At 46.9% G+C, this 15,106-nt stretch overlaps 2 protein-coding genes across 2 annotated transcripts in view; both read right to left on the reverse strand.

Moving 5' to 3' along the window:
* FEV (FEV transcription factor, ETS family member) overlaps window positions 1-3,866 on the reverse strand; it is a 5,182-nt gene extending 1,316 nt beyond the window's left edge. Inside the window, exons 1-2 of the mRNA XM_044667561.1 lie at window positions 3,815-3,866; window positions 2,516-2,587 (exon numbers count right to left, since the gene is read on the reverse strand). Coding sequence (XP_044523496.1) covers window positions 2,516-2,587; window positions 3,815-3,866 — 124 coding nt within the window. The remainder of the gene's footprint in view (window positions 1-2,515; window positions 2,588-3,814) is intronic.
* Window positions 3,867-11,919: 8,053 nt separating this feature from the next.
* The window catches only part of CRYBA2 (crystallin beta A2), a 5,289-nt gene continuing 2,102 nt past the window's right edge, over window positions 11,920-15,106 (reverse strand). Inside the window, exons 4-5 of the mRNA XM_044667562.1 lie at window positions 12,625-12,767; window positions 11,920-12,129 (exon numbers count right to left, since the gene is read on the reverse strand). Of these exons, the coding sequence (XP_044523497.1) occupies window positions 11,982-12,129; window positions 12,625-12,767 (291 nt within the window). The 3' untranslated portion in view covers window positions 11,920-11,981. The remainder of the gene's footprint in view (window positions 12,130-12,624; window positions 12,768-15,106) is intronic.

A 15,106-nucleotide genomic window follows, 5' to 3' on the forward strand; every position in this document is an offset into this window, starting at 1 on the left:
CTCTCTCTCTCTCTCTCTCTCTCTCTCTCTCTCTCTCTCTCTCTCTCTCTCTCTCTCTCTCTCTCTCTCTCTCTTTCTCTCTCTCTCTCTCTCTCCCTGTTCCTCTTCCTCTCCCTCTCCTGAGAGTCCTCCCTCCTCTCATCTTCTACTGCACGTCCTCCCCCTTTAAAACCTTCACCTTCTGTCTTAGTATCAATTCTAACACAGAAGAGTGACAAGAGTTAGGCAATAGGGGTAAAGTGGCTTGCCCCAGGATCACATAGTTAGGAAATATCTGAGACTAGATTTGAACCCAAATCCTCCTGACTCCTGGTCTGATGCGCTATCCACTTGCTGCCCTTGTATGCCCGGTTTTTAAAAAATAGTTCTTTAACGCTTAGTAAATTCCTTTGAGAGCCTTTCATCTTCAGAGAGGGGATTGGAGAATGGAGGTCAGCCTGGGAAAGATGGTAAACTCCCTGTGGGATAGACAAGACAGGCTACTGAAAAGAGTCCTGGGGTCCCACATCCTGATGAGGGCTCCTATAACAGCTTGGCTCCCAGCTCAGTGACAATTTGCCTTCTGGGTTTTGGTTTCCTCATGAATAAAACGGGAATGATAATTTTGTGCTACCTGTCTCTGCAGGGATATTTTGAAGAACTTTTCACAAACTGTGTGCTATTCCTGTGTGCTAATACTGCAATCTCTACTCTGGGACTCCAACCTGTTAGAAATAAATTTCTAGAGAGTCAGGAAGACTTAGGTTCAAATACAGCTTATGATATATCCCAGCCCTGTGTCCTTGGGTAAATTATTTAACCTCTCTATCCACTAGACAGATTTTGGAGATGGAACTTCCTTGGGGGGGACTTCTTATACAAATGATATCATGGATCCACTCCCTTCTCCCTTCACTTTAAAAAACAAAACATTTTTTTTTCTTGTGCTGGGTTCTTGGTTTCTTCTTCACATCCCCTGGGCGGTCACATCTTCTCAAAACCCTGGTAACCCTGAATCAAGTCCCAAGCTCCTTACAACCCCAGGTATCCTTCCCCCCTGTGGACCTCCCCTCTCCGGACCCCTCTATCTGCTCCCAAAGATATTCTGAGCAGCTTCACTGCTGCTCAGCCCTAGCACCTGAAAGGATCCAACATCTTTCAAGCTTCCATTAGTAAACAGAAAGGAAGCAAACGATTTTTGCTTCTCATATTAAAATTCTTCTCTTGCTTCTACTCCAGAGAAAATTTCTCAAGACAACCTCGAAGTCCTCCTCCCTACCTTGGTCTACATGCTGAAACAAAGCTTGAAGAGACCACCGGGTTGGAAGAACCCAGGCTGCGGAAAGTGCCGGTGTCCCTTTACTTCTATTCTAACGGGCTCAATGCTGGCCAGTCAGATGTTTTCGAGGATTGGAGAGGGGCAAGGACAGTGAACAATTGTCATGGACCTGGCAATGGGACCTGGTATTGGGGTCTGAAACCCCAGATTCTGTTGTTATAAGGCCAAGTGAAAAAGCCCAGATCCTGTCCTGCCTCCCCACTGAATCCCCCATAAATCAGAAGAAAGTCAATGAATAGCTACTGAAGGTATTAGACACAATCAGGCCAAAGACAGGTATGATAACACCATCATCATTGGTTCGTCCCCATATTTGCCCAAATTTTCTGCCCAGGCTTCGTCCACCTAAACCTCAGTAGGATACTCTAATCCCCTCTTTCTGGCCTTTCCAGCTTTCACAGCAGTACGGGGCAGGGCAGCTTCCACATCAGTGACATCAACTCAGTGACTTCACTTGCAGTAGAATTTGTCCAAACTGGTATACAGTCTGTCCTGTTCCCTTCTCAAATCTGCTGGACCTTCCTTCCATCCCCTCTTGATCCAAAGAAAAGTTGGCTCTTCAGCTCTCCTCTCTGATCAGACTTTTAGGGATGGAGGTTTCAAGGTTGCATTGCCAGGAGCAAAGTTGAAAAATATCCGTCTACTTTTGCCCTTTCCCCTCCCCCCCCCAAGAAGAAGCTCTCCAGAAGTTCTCAATTGCCTCCCTAGAAGCAATGAGGTGCCTCGTTTCGATACGGGGAATGGGGAGAATTCTGTCTCTGTCTCTGGTATTTGCTAGCTAGCTCAAAGACACTTCAGCTTCTGAACTCCAATTTCCTCATTTGTAAAATGGAGGTTTTAATTTAATTAATTAATTAAATTAATTAATTTAATGGTAAAATGCCTGCCCTGTCAGATTCTGAGAGTAAGGAAGCAGGCAAAGCGGCCATTAGACTTCTGTCTCTGTTTCTCCAGCCAGCCCCCATTGTTCCTGTCTCTTTGTGCATCTGTCAGTGTTCTTGTATCTATCTGATCATGCTTAGGTCTGAGCTCCTGTTAGACACCAAGGCCCTGCCCTCCTCTCTACCCCCAGCTCCTGTGTGCTTCCTACTCGGAGCTAGCTCCCCAGCTTGCCCTTACCCCTCTGGCAGACTTGGCCCTCCCAGCATCCCTGGCCTCCTACTTCCAATTTGTTGACCCTCAGTCTATGGTACTCACCTTTCTGCACTGCGGGGCTCAGTGGCCCCCAGCCACTCTTGCCTTCTTTGAAAAGACTCTCCCCAACCGGATCTGAATGGGAAAGAGAAACTGCTCAGGATTTCCTTGGAAGCAGAGAGAGGAGCCAGGAGAGGGGAGGGCCCCCAGGGACTCCAGGGAATGACACCTGGGCATATGAGGGACTTGGAATTTGATTCAGAGGTACAACGGTTTGGGGAAGAATTGTGAGAGCGCAGGGGATTTAGGGATGAAACCCAGCAAAAGCAAGCCAAGTCATATAGGGATACAGAAAGGAGACTATATGGAGAGACTTGAGAAGGAGAAAGAAAGAAAGAACACCTATAGGGGCAAGAGCCACCGGGAAAAGACTCTAGAGTGCAGAGATTGTGGGGAGGATATCCAAGGGCTCAGGGAGATGTGGGAAGACAACTGAGGAGAAAAGGAACTCAGGGAGGAATCTGGGGTTGCTGCAAGGAGACCAGAGGACTCTAGAGAAACTGAAGCTCTTCAGAGAACAGAGTCGAGGTACTGGGTGGCAGAACAGGGCGTGGCAGGTGCACTGGCCCAGGCTTTCATGGCTCCTTCTGCCCAGCAGCCTGGCCTGCTCTTCTCCTTCTCCCCCAGATCCTGCTGTGGCGTGGCGCAGCGCTGAGAGGAGCTGAGTGCCTCAGTGGAGCCCAAGTCAGGAAACGCGTCCAGGAAAAAGGAAATCCGCTTTCCGACCGAGCTGGCGGGATCCTTATATAGGGGGTGCTGGGGCCCAGAAAACCAACCAGGAGCCGGAGAGAGAGACGGCAGTCGAGACAGGGAAAGGGAGCCCCAACACTCAAAGGAAAGAGAGCCAGGGATTCCATTTGCAGAGCCCCAGGGATTAAAAAGCGGACCAGGAGCCTCAGTGGAGAGGAGGGAGAACTCCAGGACAACAGAAAGGTAGAGGGAGAAAGGAAAGGTGAGGAAAGGCCGGTGTGGCTCAGCCTAGAGAATGGGGTATGCCAGGCTCCTCTGAGCATCTCTTTCCCACACTACGAATCTTTACAGCCCCCTAACCCTGATCCCCCCCAGCCCTCAGCCCTCGAACCTCCCGATCCCTTGTCCCCCGATTCCCAACCCAGTCTCATCCAACCTGAAGTCTTCTGGATCCGCAAACCCAGTTCCTCACCCACTAAGACCAAGACCTCCCGATCCTCCAACCCTCTCCCACTGCCCCTGCTCCCCAAGCACTGACGGTCCCCTAAACCCCTGGCCCTTGGCCCTATGCTTCCTCCTAGCGGCTTTCCCCAGCCGGACTCTTCAGGTCACCTGGCAGGTACATGTTCAGCAGCAGGGGCTGGGAGGCGCCGCTCTGTCTCATCGCCGCCTCGGGACTGGGCGGTGGGAGGTGGGTGTAAGGGGGGCCGGGCCCGGCCAGGGGCGGGGGAGGGCAGGCACTGCGCTCCGGGGCCCCGAGACCCTCCAGAGGCCGCCGCCGCCGCCTTCACTCAGAAGGAGGAGATGGAGCTAGGCCTAGCCCGGCCGAGGGGAGGGGGCACCCTGGGGTGCGGGGGGGCCGCTTGGGAGGCCTGGCGGTCTAGGAGGCTGGTGGGGAGGGCCTGGGGCGGTGCGCACACAGGGGCTTCCTGGAGACCCGCCCCCCAGCCCCCCTATTCTCCTGTCCCCCTTCCCCAGTCTCGGGCCGAGGCCGCAATTTCCTTTTTAATTAAAGTGCTGCCGCCTCGAAACCCCCCCGCCCCCCTTATCGGTCCCATCGCAATAAAGTCCCTGCTGTCGAGCGCAGCCGAGCAGCGCCCCCTGCCCCCCGCATCCTCCCCCCGCCCCTTACCGTGACCAAGTAGACACGTTGGGAGACCAGGAGGAAATGGGGGACAGAGGGGCAGGGAAGACTTGGACCCGGATGGGCTGGGCCGAGCTAGTGAGGAAGGGGGTGCAGGGACCCATTTTCCGCCTTCTTGAATCTTTGCAAACAGTGAGTTTAGAGGAAAGCCGGGGAGATGAAGAAGACAGGGGTTTAGAGGTATGGGGTTCAACTTGACAAAGGGCCCCATTCCCACTCTTTCCCCCCAAGCTCCCAGCTTCCCCTTTCCCCCAAATCTCTAATCTCCCTGCTTTCACCGTTCCCTTTTCCCTTCCTCCCCTTTATTCCCTTCATTTCCCCTCCCATCCCCTCCCTTCCCTTCCCTCCCTCCCGTCTCCTGGCTGCGTTATCTCCATCTTCACTTTTAAATTTCCGCTTCCCTCCCTCTCCCCAGCGCTCACTCTCCCGTCTCTTCGCTCCCAGCTCGAGCTGCCGCTCCCCTTATCTCCTCCCTGCCTCCCTTTATAACTCCCCACCTCCCATACACACCCCAGCTCTTCCTCTTTCTTCCTCATGGACCCATTGAAAATTAGAATCTAGAAGGGACCTTAAAGGTCATCTAAGTCCAACCCTCCTCCTTTTCCCTCTTCTTTCCCCAAAGTCTCTCCTCTTTCCTTGTCTTCTTCACCAGTATTCCCCCTTTTCCCTTCTATTCTCTCCCTTCTTATCTTTCTTCTTTCCTTCTGTCTCTGTATTCCTTCCAACTCTGTATTCCCTTTCTCCTGGCTCTGTTTTCTCTTTTCTTGTACTTATTTCATTCTCTAGTTTCCTACTTCTTTCTTTCTTTTTCTTCGTTCTCTCATCCTCTGATATTTATTCCTGTCTTTCTGTCTGCCTCTAGTTTTTTCTTCTTTCCTCACTCTTTACAGCACTCTGTCAACATTTTCCTTTGTCTCCTTTCTTCTCAAACTTCTCTTTCTCATGTTTGTCTTATACTTTCTCCATTTCTCTTTCCTAGCCGTCTTCTTTGCTTTGCCTCTTGTTCTTTAATTACCTCCCCTATCTCATTCTCTCCCTTTCTTCTTTTCTTATTTTGATCTCTCCCTCCTTTTCTCCTCTTTCCCTCTCCATATTTTTTTCTCTTCCTCCTCTATGTCTCTCCACTTTCCTTCCTTCTTTCTCTCTCTTCACCGTATTCTTTCCTTCTCCCTGTCTTCCCTCACTATCCCTTTCTTTCTTTCTTTCTTTCTTCTCTTTTCCTCCCTATCCCATTCTTTCTTCCCTGCTGCAGGAAATGGAGAGCCCTGGGCATCCCATCTCTGTGAATGGGGTATAAGTCCTGCCCACTCTCCTCTCCAAAGTCACTGAAGCATATATCCAGGGTAATCCTCAATCCCCACCAGACGTTCGGGGGATTGGGGAGACCTGGAAGTGATTGGCTAGCTGGACCTGGTTCTCCTGGCCAAGGAGCTCAGATGTCACTTATTTATTTCTTTTTAGCAGCTTGTACACAGAAAGCAGAAAGTATCTGAAGGAACTGGGCATCAAAACTAAGAACAAAATCAAGCCCCTTTGGTAGTTTCTGCACTCCCTACCCCTTAGGTTGCTTCCATTTCGGTCCTGCTTGTCTTCCTTCCCCATCGGCTCTTAGTAGGACTGAGAATATCGGGGCTGGGGACAGGCTGTGCGCACATGTTCTCCACTAAGGCGCCAAGCTTTTGGGTGCATTCCCAACTTGCTTTTGCGTCCTGAGTCTTTTTATAACCCTACAGGCAAGCTGAAAATCAGGGGACAGCATTGGAGCCCCAGGAAAAGCTGAAATATTGACGGAAGGAATCGGAGAAGCTCTGAGTCAGGGAAGGAGGTGGGAGGCTGGCATCTGGGAAGATACTATGCAATCCTGGGAGATCCCAAGGAGCAAAAATTTGAGCATAGAGGAGAGGGAGGCAGTAAGTGGTAGGCAGTGGAGGAAGGCTTTGAAGGATTGTGTAGTTTCATAGAAGATTTTCTGGAGATATAGAGGGTGAATATGGAAGTGGGAAATTCAGGACATGATGTGAAGGACTCATCAGGGCACTATATGGTTCTGATGGTTGGAAACCCTGCTGGGTGTGAAGCTATCAGATCTTGGGCCTGAGGATATCAGCCTCCAGCTTCCCTATGGAAATCAAAGGCTCAGAGTCAGGCCACAGGGGAGGAGAGGGTGGAAAAAGAGGCCTAGGTACCCTTTCCCTCCAGCTCCCTCCCCTATCCCAAGTATTTGAGGTCGGAGATCTGTCCCAATCAGTCTGAGCTGAAAGCAACATTTTCCTGCTGGGATTAAATTTTAGGGAGGAGAGGGGGAAAGAATCTCTGGGTGGGGCAGGTCCTAGGAGGAGTGTCACTAGGCTTAATCATGAGAATGGGACCTGGCTGGATTTCTGAATCTTTAGGTTCAGGAGGGACAATTGAGAAAGAAAAGGGAAGGACATAAGTGACTAGAGAGGTATTGAGGCCCCAGCCCCTGGAGGGCCAAACAATGATTCTCTCCTCCCTGACAGGCACAGGAAAATCACTTCTAAGCACTTCCACCCTGGTTGCTATCCCTTTGCTCTTTTCCAGCTCAAGGAAATTGAATGGAGGTGTGTTAAATGCTGGATTTGAGGATTGTCAGAGGTTGGGACTAGGAGTTTCATGGGGTCATATCTCTTGACATCCTGGCATTGCTGTCCAACCTCACTCTTAGTGTGGATCCGGGATAGCACCCCCAGGATAACACCTCCTGTTACTCCACCCAATAGAAGTGGGCAGCCTGGCTGCTCCTGGAGACCTGGAGCCCTAGACCTCCTTCCCTTGGGGTAAAGACAGTGTGGCTAGTGTGGTATTTCCAGGGATGTCAGGAGGACCCATCATCCCCAGAGATCTTGCCGACCAGGTTGACGGTATACAGTACAAAGGTTCACGGAAAGACCAAAGGAGCCCAGAAGATCAAGGAAAGCCCAAACCCTTTACATTCAACAAGGGATTTGCCAGAGGGGATCAAAGGACCAAACACCACATCTGAGGTCTGTCAGCCACCAGAATGTCAGGGCTTCAAGGGATATCATTTTAGATATTCTAGGGCAGTGGTTCCCAAACTTTTTTGGCCTACCGCCCCCTTTCCAGAAAAAAATATTACTTAGCCCCCTGGAAATTAATTTTTTAAAAATTTTAATAGCAATTAATAAGAAAGATAAATGCACCTGTGGCCATCACCACCTCCCTGGTTCGCTGCAGCACCCACCGGGGGCAGTGGCACCCACTTTGGGAATCACTGTTCTAGGGGACAAGAATGGAGACTGCACCATGACTCCCTGCTTCTTTGAGAGTTCCTGAGGAACTTCTTACTTAAAGAAGCTCTGGCAAGCTGGTACCTTCTTTACAATTTTTAGTCTTAGAAGATAAGATGGTGGAGAGACTGAGTGACTTGCCAGGTCACATAGTCACTGTTTCTCAGAGGCCAGAAGAGATTAGAAAAGGGATTTGAACCCAGGTCTTCCCATTTCCAAGGCCAGCTGCCTCCACCTACAATACAATGATGACTCACTGATTTTTTACATTTTATTTTTATTGTCACAAAAAAATACACTTCCGTGTTGGTCCTTATTGTAAGAGCAAAGTCATACATAACCCAACCCCCAAAATAAAACCATAAATCCATTGATGTGAAAGATGACTCCACCAGCTCTTTCTCCGAAGGTGGATAGTATTCCCCGTCATGTCTTTCAGGATTATTCTAGATCAGTGCATTGCTGAGGGTAGCCAAGTTTTCTCAGATAATGATGATGACTCTTTGACAAAGCCAGAACTGAAAGCTAAATATCCTGACACCCAATTCAACTCAACTTTAGTGCAATGGGAAAATTCTGCTAATTCACATCTGTCCTGGCTTCCTTTCCATTAGTCTCTCCCCTCCATCTCTATCCACATTTTACTTGGCAAGAATCCTCCACATCTTTATAAATGGGGCAAGATTTTGGTTGAGATCTTTGTTCAGGATGCCTTCCTTCTGATCTCCCCAGAACTCTGCTCATTGCTTATCCCTCATCCTCTGAACAGAAACCCCTTAGTCTTGCTACCCTCCCCCATCCAAATCAAGGTCTCCTACAATCTTTTTTCCCAACCCTTACCTTCTGTCTGAGAATCAATACCAAGTATCAGTTCCAAGGCAGAAGAGTGGCAAGGGCTAGGCACCTGGGGTTAAGCATTTATCCAAGGCCACAGAGCTAAGAAATGTCTGAGACTAGATTTGAACCCAAGACCTCCATCTCCAGGCTTAGCTTTCACTCTACTGTGCTACCTAGCTGCTCCATCTTTACTCTTTAATAAATTATTCCTTGTCAGTAATACCAAGGTTTCTGGGTAAGGGAGAAAGAAAATAGAAAGAAAAGGACCCAGGGTCCTCCTAACACCCTCTCTACCCTGCCTCGTTGGCTCCACCCTGTTCTTCTAGGTGGTACAGTGGATAGAGTGCTGGGCCTGGTGTCAGGAAAACCTGAATTTAAAATCTGGCCCCAGACACTTCCTACCTGTGTGATCCTGGACAAGTCACTTAACCTCAGTTTCCTCACCTTCACAATAGGAATAATAACAGCACCTACATGAAAGAGTTGTTGTGAAGATCAAATGGAAATTACTTAGCACTGTGCCTGGTTCCTGGCACAGAATGTTTTTGTTGTTCAGTAATGCCCAATTCTTTGTGACCCCTTTTGGGACTTTCTTAGCACAGATACAGGAGTGGAGAAGTGGTCCTTCTCCAACCCATTTTACAGATGAAGAAATTGATTCAAATGGAGTTAAGCGACTTCCCCAGAGTCACACAGCTAGTAAGTGTTTGAGGTCAGCTTTCAACTCAGGTCTTCCTAATTCCAAGCCTGGCGCTCTATTCACAGTACCAGCTAGCTGCCATGTACATAGTAGGTGCTTAATAAATGTTTATTGACTAATGAGTCAGGTTGTAGCACCCAGGCTTTTCTGTGGCTGGAATCTTAGAATATGAGAATGAGAATTGGAAAGGAAGGCAGAGAAGAGAAGCCTGAGATCTGTATTCTTCTATATAGAATATATATTCTTCTTCTAGAATAGGCATTAGAATTGTTCTCCTTGGTCACCGAGTGCAGCAGCTGGAAACCATGAAGACAGACGTCAGCGCCACATAGGATAAACTTTCATAACAAACAGAACTATCCCAAGGAGAATGGACTGACTCAGGAGGGAGCAGGATCTCCCTCATTAGAAGATTTGTATAGAAAGACTCCATGCCTGCCCATCAGATATGTATTCACACATGCGATGGACACTCAAATAGACCATTAAACCACATGTAAGGATCCTTGCAGGCTGCATATGGTCTTTGAAAGGCACTTTCACGTTTTTTTGTTGCATTTTCAGTTCTTTGGTTAAATATTTCCCAGTGGCATTTTACTCTGGCCAAGGTCAATGGGGAGTGTTATGGTGGACCGAGCGTGTGATGCCCCTGGACTAAGACCCCCTCTGAGTTTTCTTCCAACTGAGATCCTGTAATTAAAAATAACAGCTGGAAATTCTATAGTACTTTAAGGTTTGCAATACACTTTATATACATCATCTCATTTGAACCAAACACTATCTTTTTCATTTTTTTAAAACCCTCACCTTCCACTTTAGAATCAACACTATGTATTGGTTCCAAGGTAGATGATCAGTAAGGGCTAGGCAATGGGGGTTAAGTGACTTGGCCAGGGTCACACAGCTAGGAAGTGTCTGAGGCCAGATTTGAACCTAGGACTCAAATGAGATAATGTATATAAAGTGCTTTGCAAGCCATAAAAACACTACAGAATTTCCAGCTATTATTTTACCAGCTTTGGGTAGGATCCTGACAAGTAGCTCAGGAACCCTTCTGCCTTAGCAAGGGCTAGACAATCAGGGTTAAGTGATTTGCCTGGGATCACCCTGCTAGAAGGTATCTGAGGTCAGATTTGAATCCAGGTCCTCCTGACTCCAGGCCTAGCACTCCATCCACTAAGTCACCTAGCTGCTCCCAGAATATACTCTTTACAAACATCATCTCATTTGAGCTGAACATCAGCACCATTTTATCTCTATTATCTCCATTTTGCAAATGAAGAAATTGAGGGTCAGAGAAATTCAGTTACTTGCCCACAGGGATAAAATCAGATTTTGTAGATCTGCCTTTTTAGGTCCCCTGAGTGAGATTTCCTGAATCAGAAGAGAATATGCACTTATTAAGTGCCTACAGTGTGCCAGGCATTATTTTAAGCATCTTATAAATATTATTTCATTTGATCCTTATAACAACTTTGTGAGGTAGGCGCTGTTATTCTCTCCATTTTACAGTTGGGGAAACTGAGACAAAAGTTAAGAGACTTGCCCAGGGTCCCACAGGTGGGAAGTGTCTGAAGCCTATTTTTGAATTCAGATTTTCCTGACTTGAGGCCCACTGCTCTATTTACTGCACCACCTAGCTGCATGGGTAGAAATTACTGGCAAGTGAATACCCAAATCCTGAGACTGGGATTCCTGGGTCCCTGAAGGACTGGGTCTATTCCCTAGTTCCTTTCCTTCCTGTCTCCTGGCACTCCTTTCAGAAAGGGAGTGCTGCTGCATGTTGGATGGAAAAGAGAGGGTAAGACAACTGTAGAAATGTGGGGAAGAAATAGACAGGGTGGGATGAAGGGGCAAAAAGGTTCAGAAAATGAACTGAGACTATGAAGCCTGAGTAAACCGGGAACTGATACTCCCTTACTCTTAACTCAGAAAATGTCTGTGATCGATTGTACTGTAATGGGAGTTGTAATGAGTTCCCTGCCCACCCCGTTTCCTCTGAAGCTCCCGTCAATCTCAGCCAGAGCTCACAGGATAGGTAAAGCTATACTTTATAGTCAAAGAAAAGTATGGGAGCACGTGAAGCCAAACAGGCTTGGGAAATACTGCAGAGGAGGAAACTGGGGGTCAAGTATTAATTAATAGATTTCTGGTCTCTGAAGGAATATTATAATAATGGGAGAGTAAGCATTCATTTCTCATCTCCCCTGAGTACAGGACCAGGTTGGAAAATTTTGCTGATATCAAAGCAAAAAGGAACGAAATTAGGAGCAGCTGGGTAGATACCTAGGTAGCACAGTAGATAGAGCACCAGGTCTGCAGACGGGAGAACCTGGTTTCAGATTTGACCTTAGACACTTCCTAGCTGTGTGACCCTGGGCAAGTCAATTAACCCTGGTTGCCCAGTCCTTGTTGCTCTTCTATCTTTGAATTGCTACTAAGACAGAAGGCAAGGGTAAAAAAAAAGAAGGAATGAAGTTAGCAGGAGGAAATTCTTGATGGAGAAAGTTGGGGGACGTGGTACAAGAAACCGAGGGAAGTTATTAAATCGTTTTCCAGTTGAAAAATCTGGGTCAGACACAATGTGAGGGGAGTTTGAGGGGGAGGCTATTGTATATAGAGAATGACAAATGGATGAGATGAACTCTACAGGGGTACAAAAAAGAAAGATATAACTTCTAGAATGAGGGCAGGCCCCTACTGAAAGTTCAAGGTGATGCCGAGAAATATGAGCTCATGAGGTAAGTTCAGTGCCTTTATTGATGGTTCTGGGTCCACATGTGTCAGATGTTCATGAAGACCCTGCAGTGGGGGCAAGCACAGCCAAATCTAGTGCTGGACTCTTCGGATGGACTGCAGCTGGTTGGTATGAGCCTGGGTACCAAACTCACTGTATTTTCGAAATTCTCCACTATGCCGATCCTGCTCCAATACATATTGGTAACCCCGGAAGCCAGGATACTGGTAGCCTACCCACCTACGCACATGGAGAGAAGGAAGTGGGTCACAAGGGATCTTTGGCATCTTCTTCCAAACCATCTGTGCTAGGGCATCTATGGGCACTACATTTCCCTCGCTGGTGGGAGCCATCATCTTTACTAGTCTTGCTTCTCTATTTTCCCTGTTCTCCCTTGCTCATCATCTTTCCCCAGTTTCCCAACTCCAAGTACCACATTTCCTTATCATTCCTCCTTCGTGCCCCATTTCATTTCACTGTCCTCCCCCATTGCCCCATTTCGCTATCCTCCCCCATCACCCCTTTTCGGTTCTTTCTCTCCATGATCATTTTTCTCTAACACTCCTCCATAGTCCCAGTTTCCCTTTCCCCATCATACTTCCTGAGACCTCATCTCCCCAGATCTCTTCCTTATCTGTGCCTCCCCAGTTACTGTCTCTTTTCCCAGGTATTTGCCTTTCTGTTCCCCATTGACCATTCCACTCAGTTCTCCCGTCCCATGTCCCCAGAACTCACGCTCCTGAGGTGACTTTGAGGGATCCCACATCCTTGCTGGCCCAGCCCATGGCAGGCAGGGAGGGATAGTCATCACTCAACTCAAATTTGCAGCCTTGGAAGTTCTCACCCTCATAAAGAGTCACTCGGCTATCGCTGTGATTCTGAGGGTTCAGAGAGGAGGCAGAAGGAAGGTTGAGGAGGCAGAGGCATTTTCTACCATCCCCAGAAAGGAAACTAACCCTGCCCCCCCCCAACCATCTCAAGCAAACACATACATAGACACACGAACCTTTGCTTTTTTCCCTTGACCCACACACAGCTAGCTGAACCCAAGGGATAATGAGAGGAGCCCAATGAATTTCCCAATTCCACATTTCAAGCCTCTAGGACAAGATGGAGGTCTAGGTCTCTTGGCCGGATCCTTCCCCAGGGAACTTTATGAGGAGAGGATAGTACAATGGGCGGTTCCTCCATAAAAGAATAATAAACATATAAGAGCTGCAAAGGACTTCTCTAGTTCTATTGATGAAATTATCATTCTCCCAAATCTCCCAGGCTTCTAACCTAAATTTATCTTTGACTTTTCCCTCTCGCCCTCCACATCCACTCAATAGACAAATCCTGCTTTCTCTACCTCTGAGATATCTCTGGAATCCATCCAGCCCTTCCTTTATATTCATTCTGTGAAACCTCTAGTTCAGTCCATCTCTTCTCACTCAGACTATTGTAATAGGCCCTTATCTGGTCTTCCTGCCTCCTCTGTTCCCCATCTCCAATTCTTCCTCCTCAGTGCTGAGGGATTCCTTCTTTCCAATGATTATGACTCTCTTCTGCTCAAAAACCATTGTTTACTGAATAAAGTATAAATTCTGATTGTCATTCAAAGCTCTCTGCAATAATGATCATAACAATAACTGTCATTTATATAGTGCTTTAAGGCATACAAAACACTTTATAAAAACTGTCTCATTATTCAGCTTTGTTTTGTACTGCTCTTTTTGAGCTAAACATTAGCTAGGCTAAGCTAGGTTCTTCTATGGCCCTCATTTCCAGCCTATGACTTCCATTCTGCTCATCTTTGCTCATTTATGCCTAGAATGGACCGATGCCACTCCATTTTTATCCGTTAAAGTTCTCACTTTCAAAGGCCAGATTGGATTCCAGTTCCTTCAGAAAGCCTTCCCTAAGTCCTTAGTGAAAGTGATTTTGCCCTCCTCAAATTTCTTTCTTTCTTTTTAAGCCCTGATCTTCTGTTTTAGAATAAATACTGTGTATTGGCTCCAAGGCAGAAGAGTGGTAAGGGCTAGGCAATGGGGGTTAAGTGACTTGGTCAGGGTCATACAGCTAGGAAGTGTCTGAGGCCACACTTGAACCCAGGACTTCCCATCTCTAGGCCTGGCTCTCTCTCCACTGAGCCACCTAGCTGCTCTCCCTCTCAAATTTCTAAAACCACTTTGCCTGGACCTCTACTTTGCACTTATATAATCCTACCTTCTATAATAAATTATTTGCATATTTGTCCTCCCCTCAGTAGATCATAAGTTTCTTAAGATCAGGGTCTGTGCTGCATATATTTCTAGATGCCCATCCCCATCTAGCAAAAAAAAAAAATTAACCCTTACCTTCTATGTTAGAACCATTACTAAGTATTAGTTCCAAGGCAGAAGAGCAGGAAGAGCTAGGTAATTGGAATTAAGTGACTTGCCCAGGCACAATTAGGAAATAGCTGAGGTCAGACTTGAACCGATGACCTCCCATCTCCAGGCTGGGCTTCCTCTCCACTGAGCCACCTAACTGTCCCATTTAGAATGCAGAAGACGATTTCAAATATTCTAGAACTAAGGAAACTAAGACTTGGGTAGGGGTGGTTGCTCTTACTGGAGGGAAAATAGGAATGAGTAGCACCAACTGGTATATGGGAAAGAATACTAGATTTCAAGTCAGGAAAACCTAGATTCAGATTCTAAACCTGCTGTTTACTAGCTGTGGGACCTTGGGCACTTTACCTCACTTTTCTATCTTCATTAGTAAAATGGGGGGGATTTTGCTAAATGGTCTCTAATATCTCTTCCAGGATTCCGAGTTCCATGAAATTCTGGTCACAGTCTAGAGTTCCAGCCCATTCCCATCCAATTGACTCCTAATGCAAAGGGGAAGGGACAAGGCTGGCACAGGTAGCATTGGTCTTTTAGCATTGGCTTCTCTGCCTTTTCTGTCCCTCCCTCTTCAATTCCACAGTCCTAAATTCTTTAAATTCACCATGTGTAAAATTCAACATATTCAATGTATGATATATTCAATTATTTCTATAAAATATATCTATTATATGTATCTAAAATAATACATACAGAGTATATTTATCTTTACATCTGTATCTATCTATATATGTGTCTATCTTCTATCTCTCTCTATGTATCTGTGTCTATGCATCTCTTTCTATGTATCTATATACCTCTCTTCTATGCAGGTGTGTATATATATATATATATATATATATATA

This window comes from Gracilinanus agilis, chromosome 3, assembly GCF_016433145.1.
Source record: "Gracilinanus agilis isolate LMUSP501 chromosome 3, AgileGrace, whole genome shotgun sequence".
In the NCBI taxonomy this organism is placed as follows: domain Eukaryota; kingdom Metazoa; phylum Chordata; class Mammalia; order Didelphimorphia; family Didelphidae; genus Gracilinanus; species Gracilinanus agilis.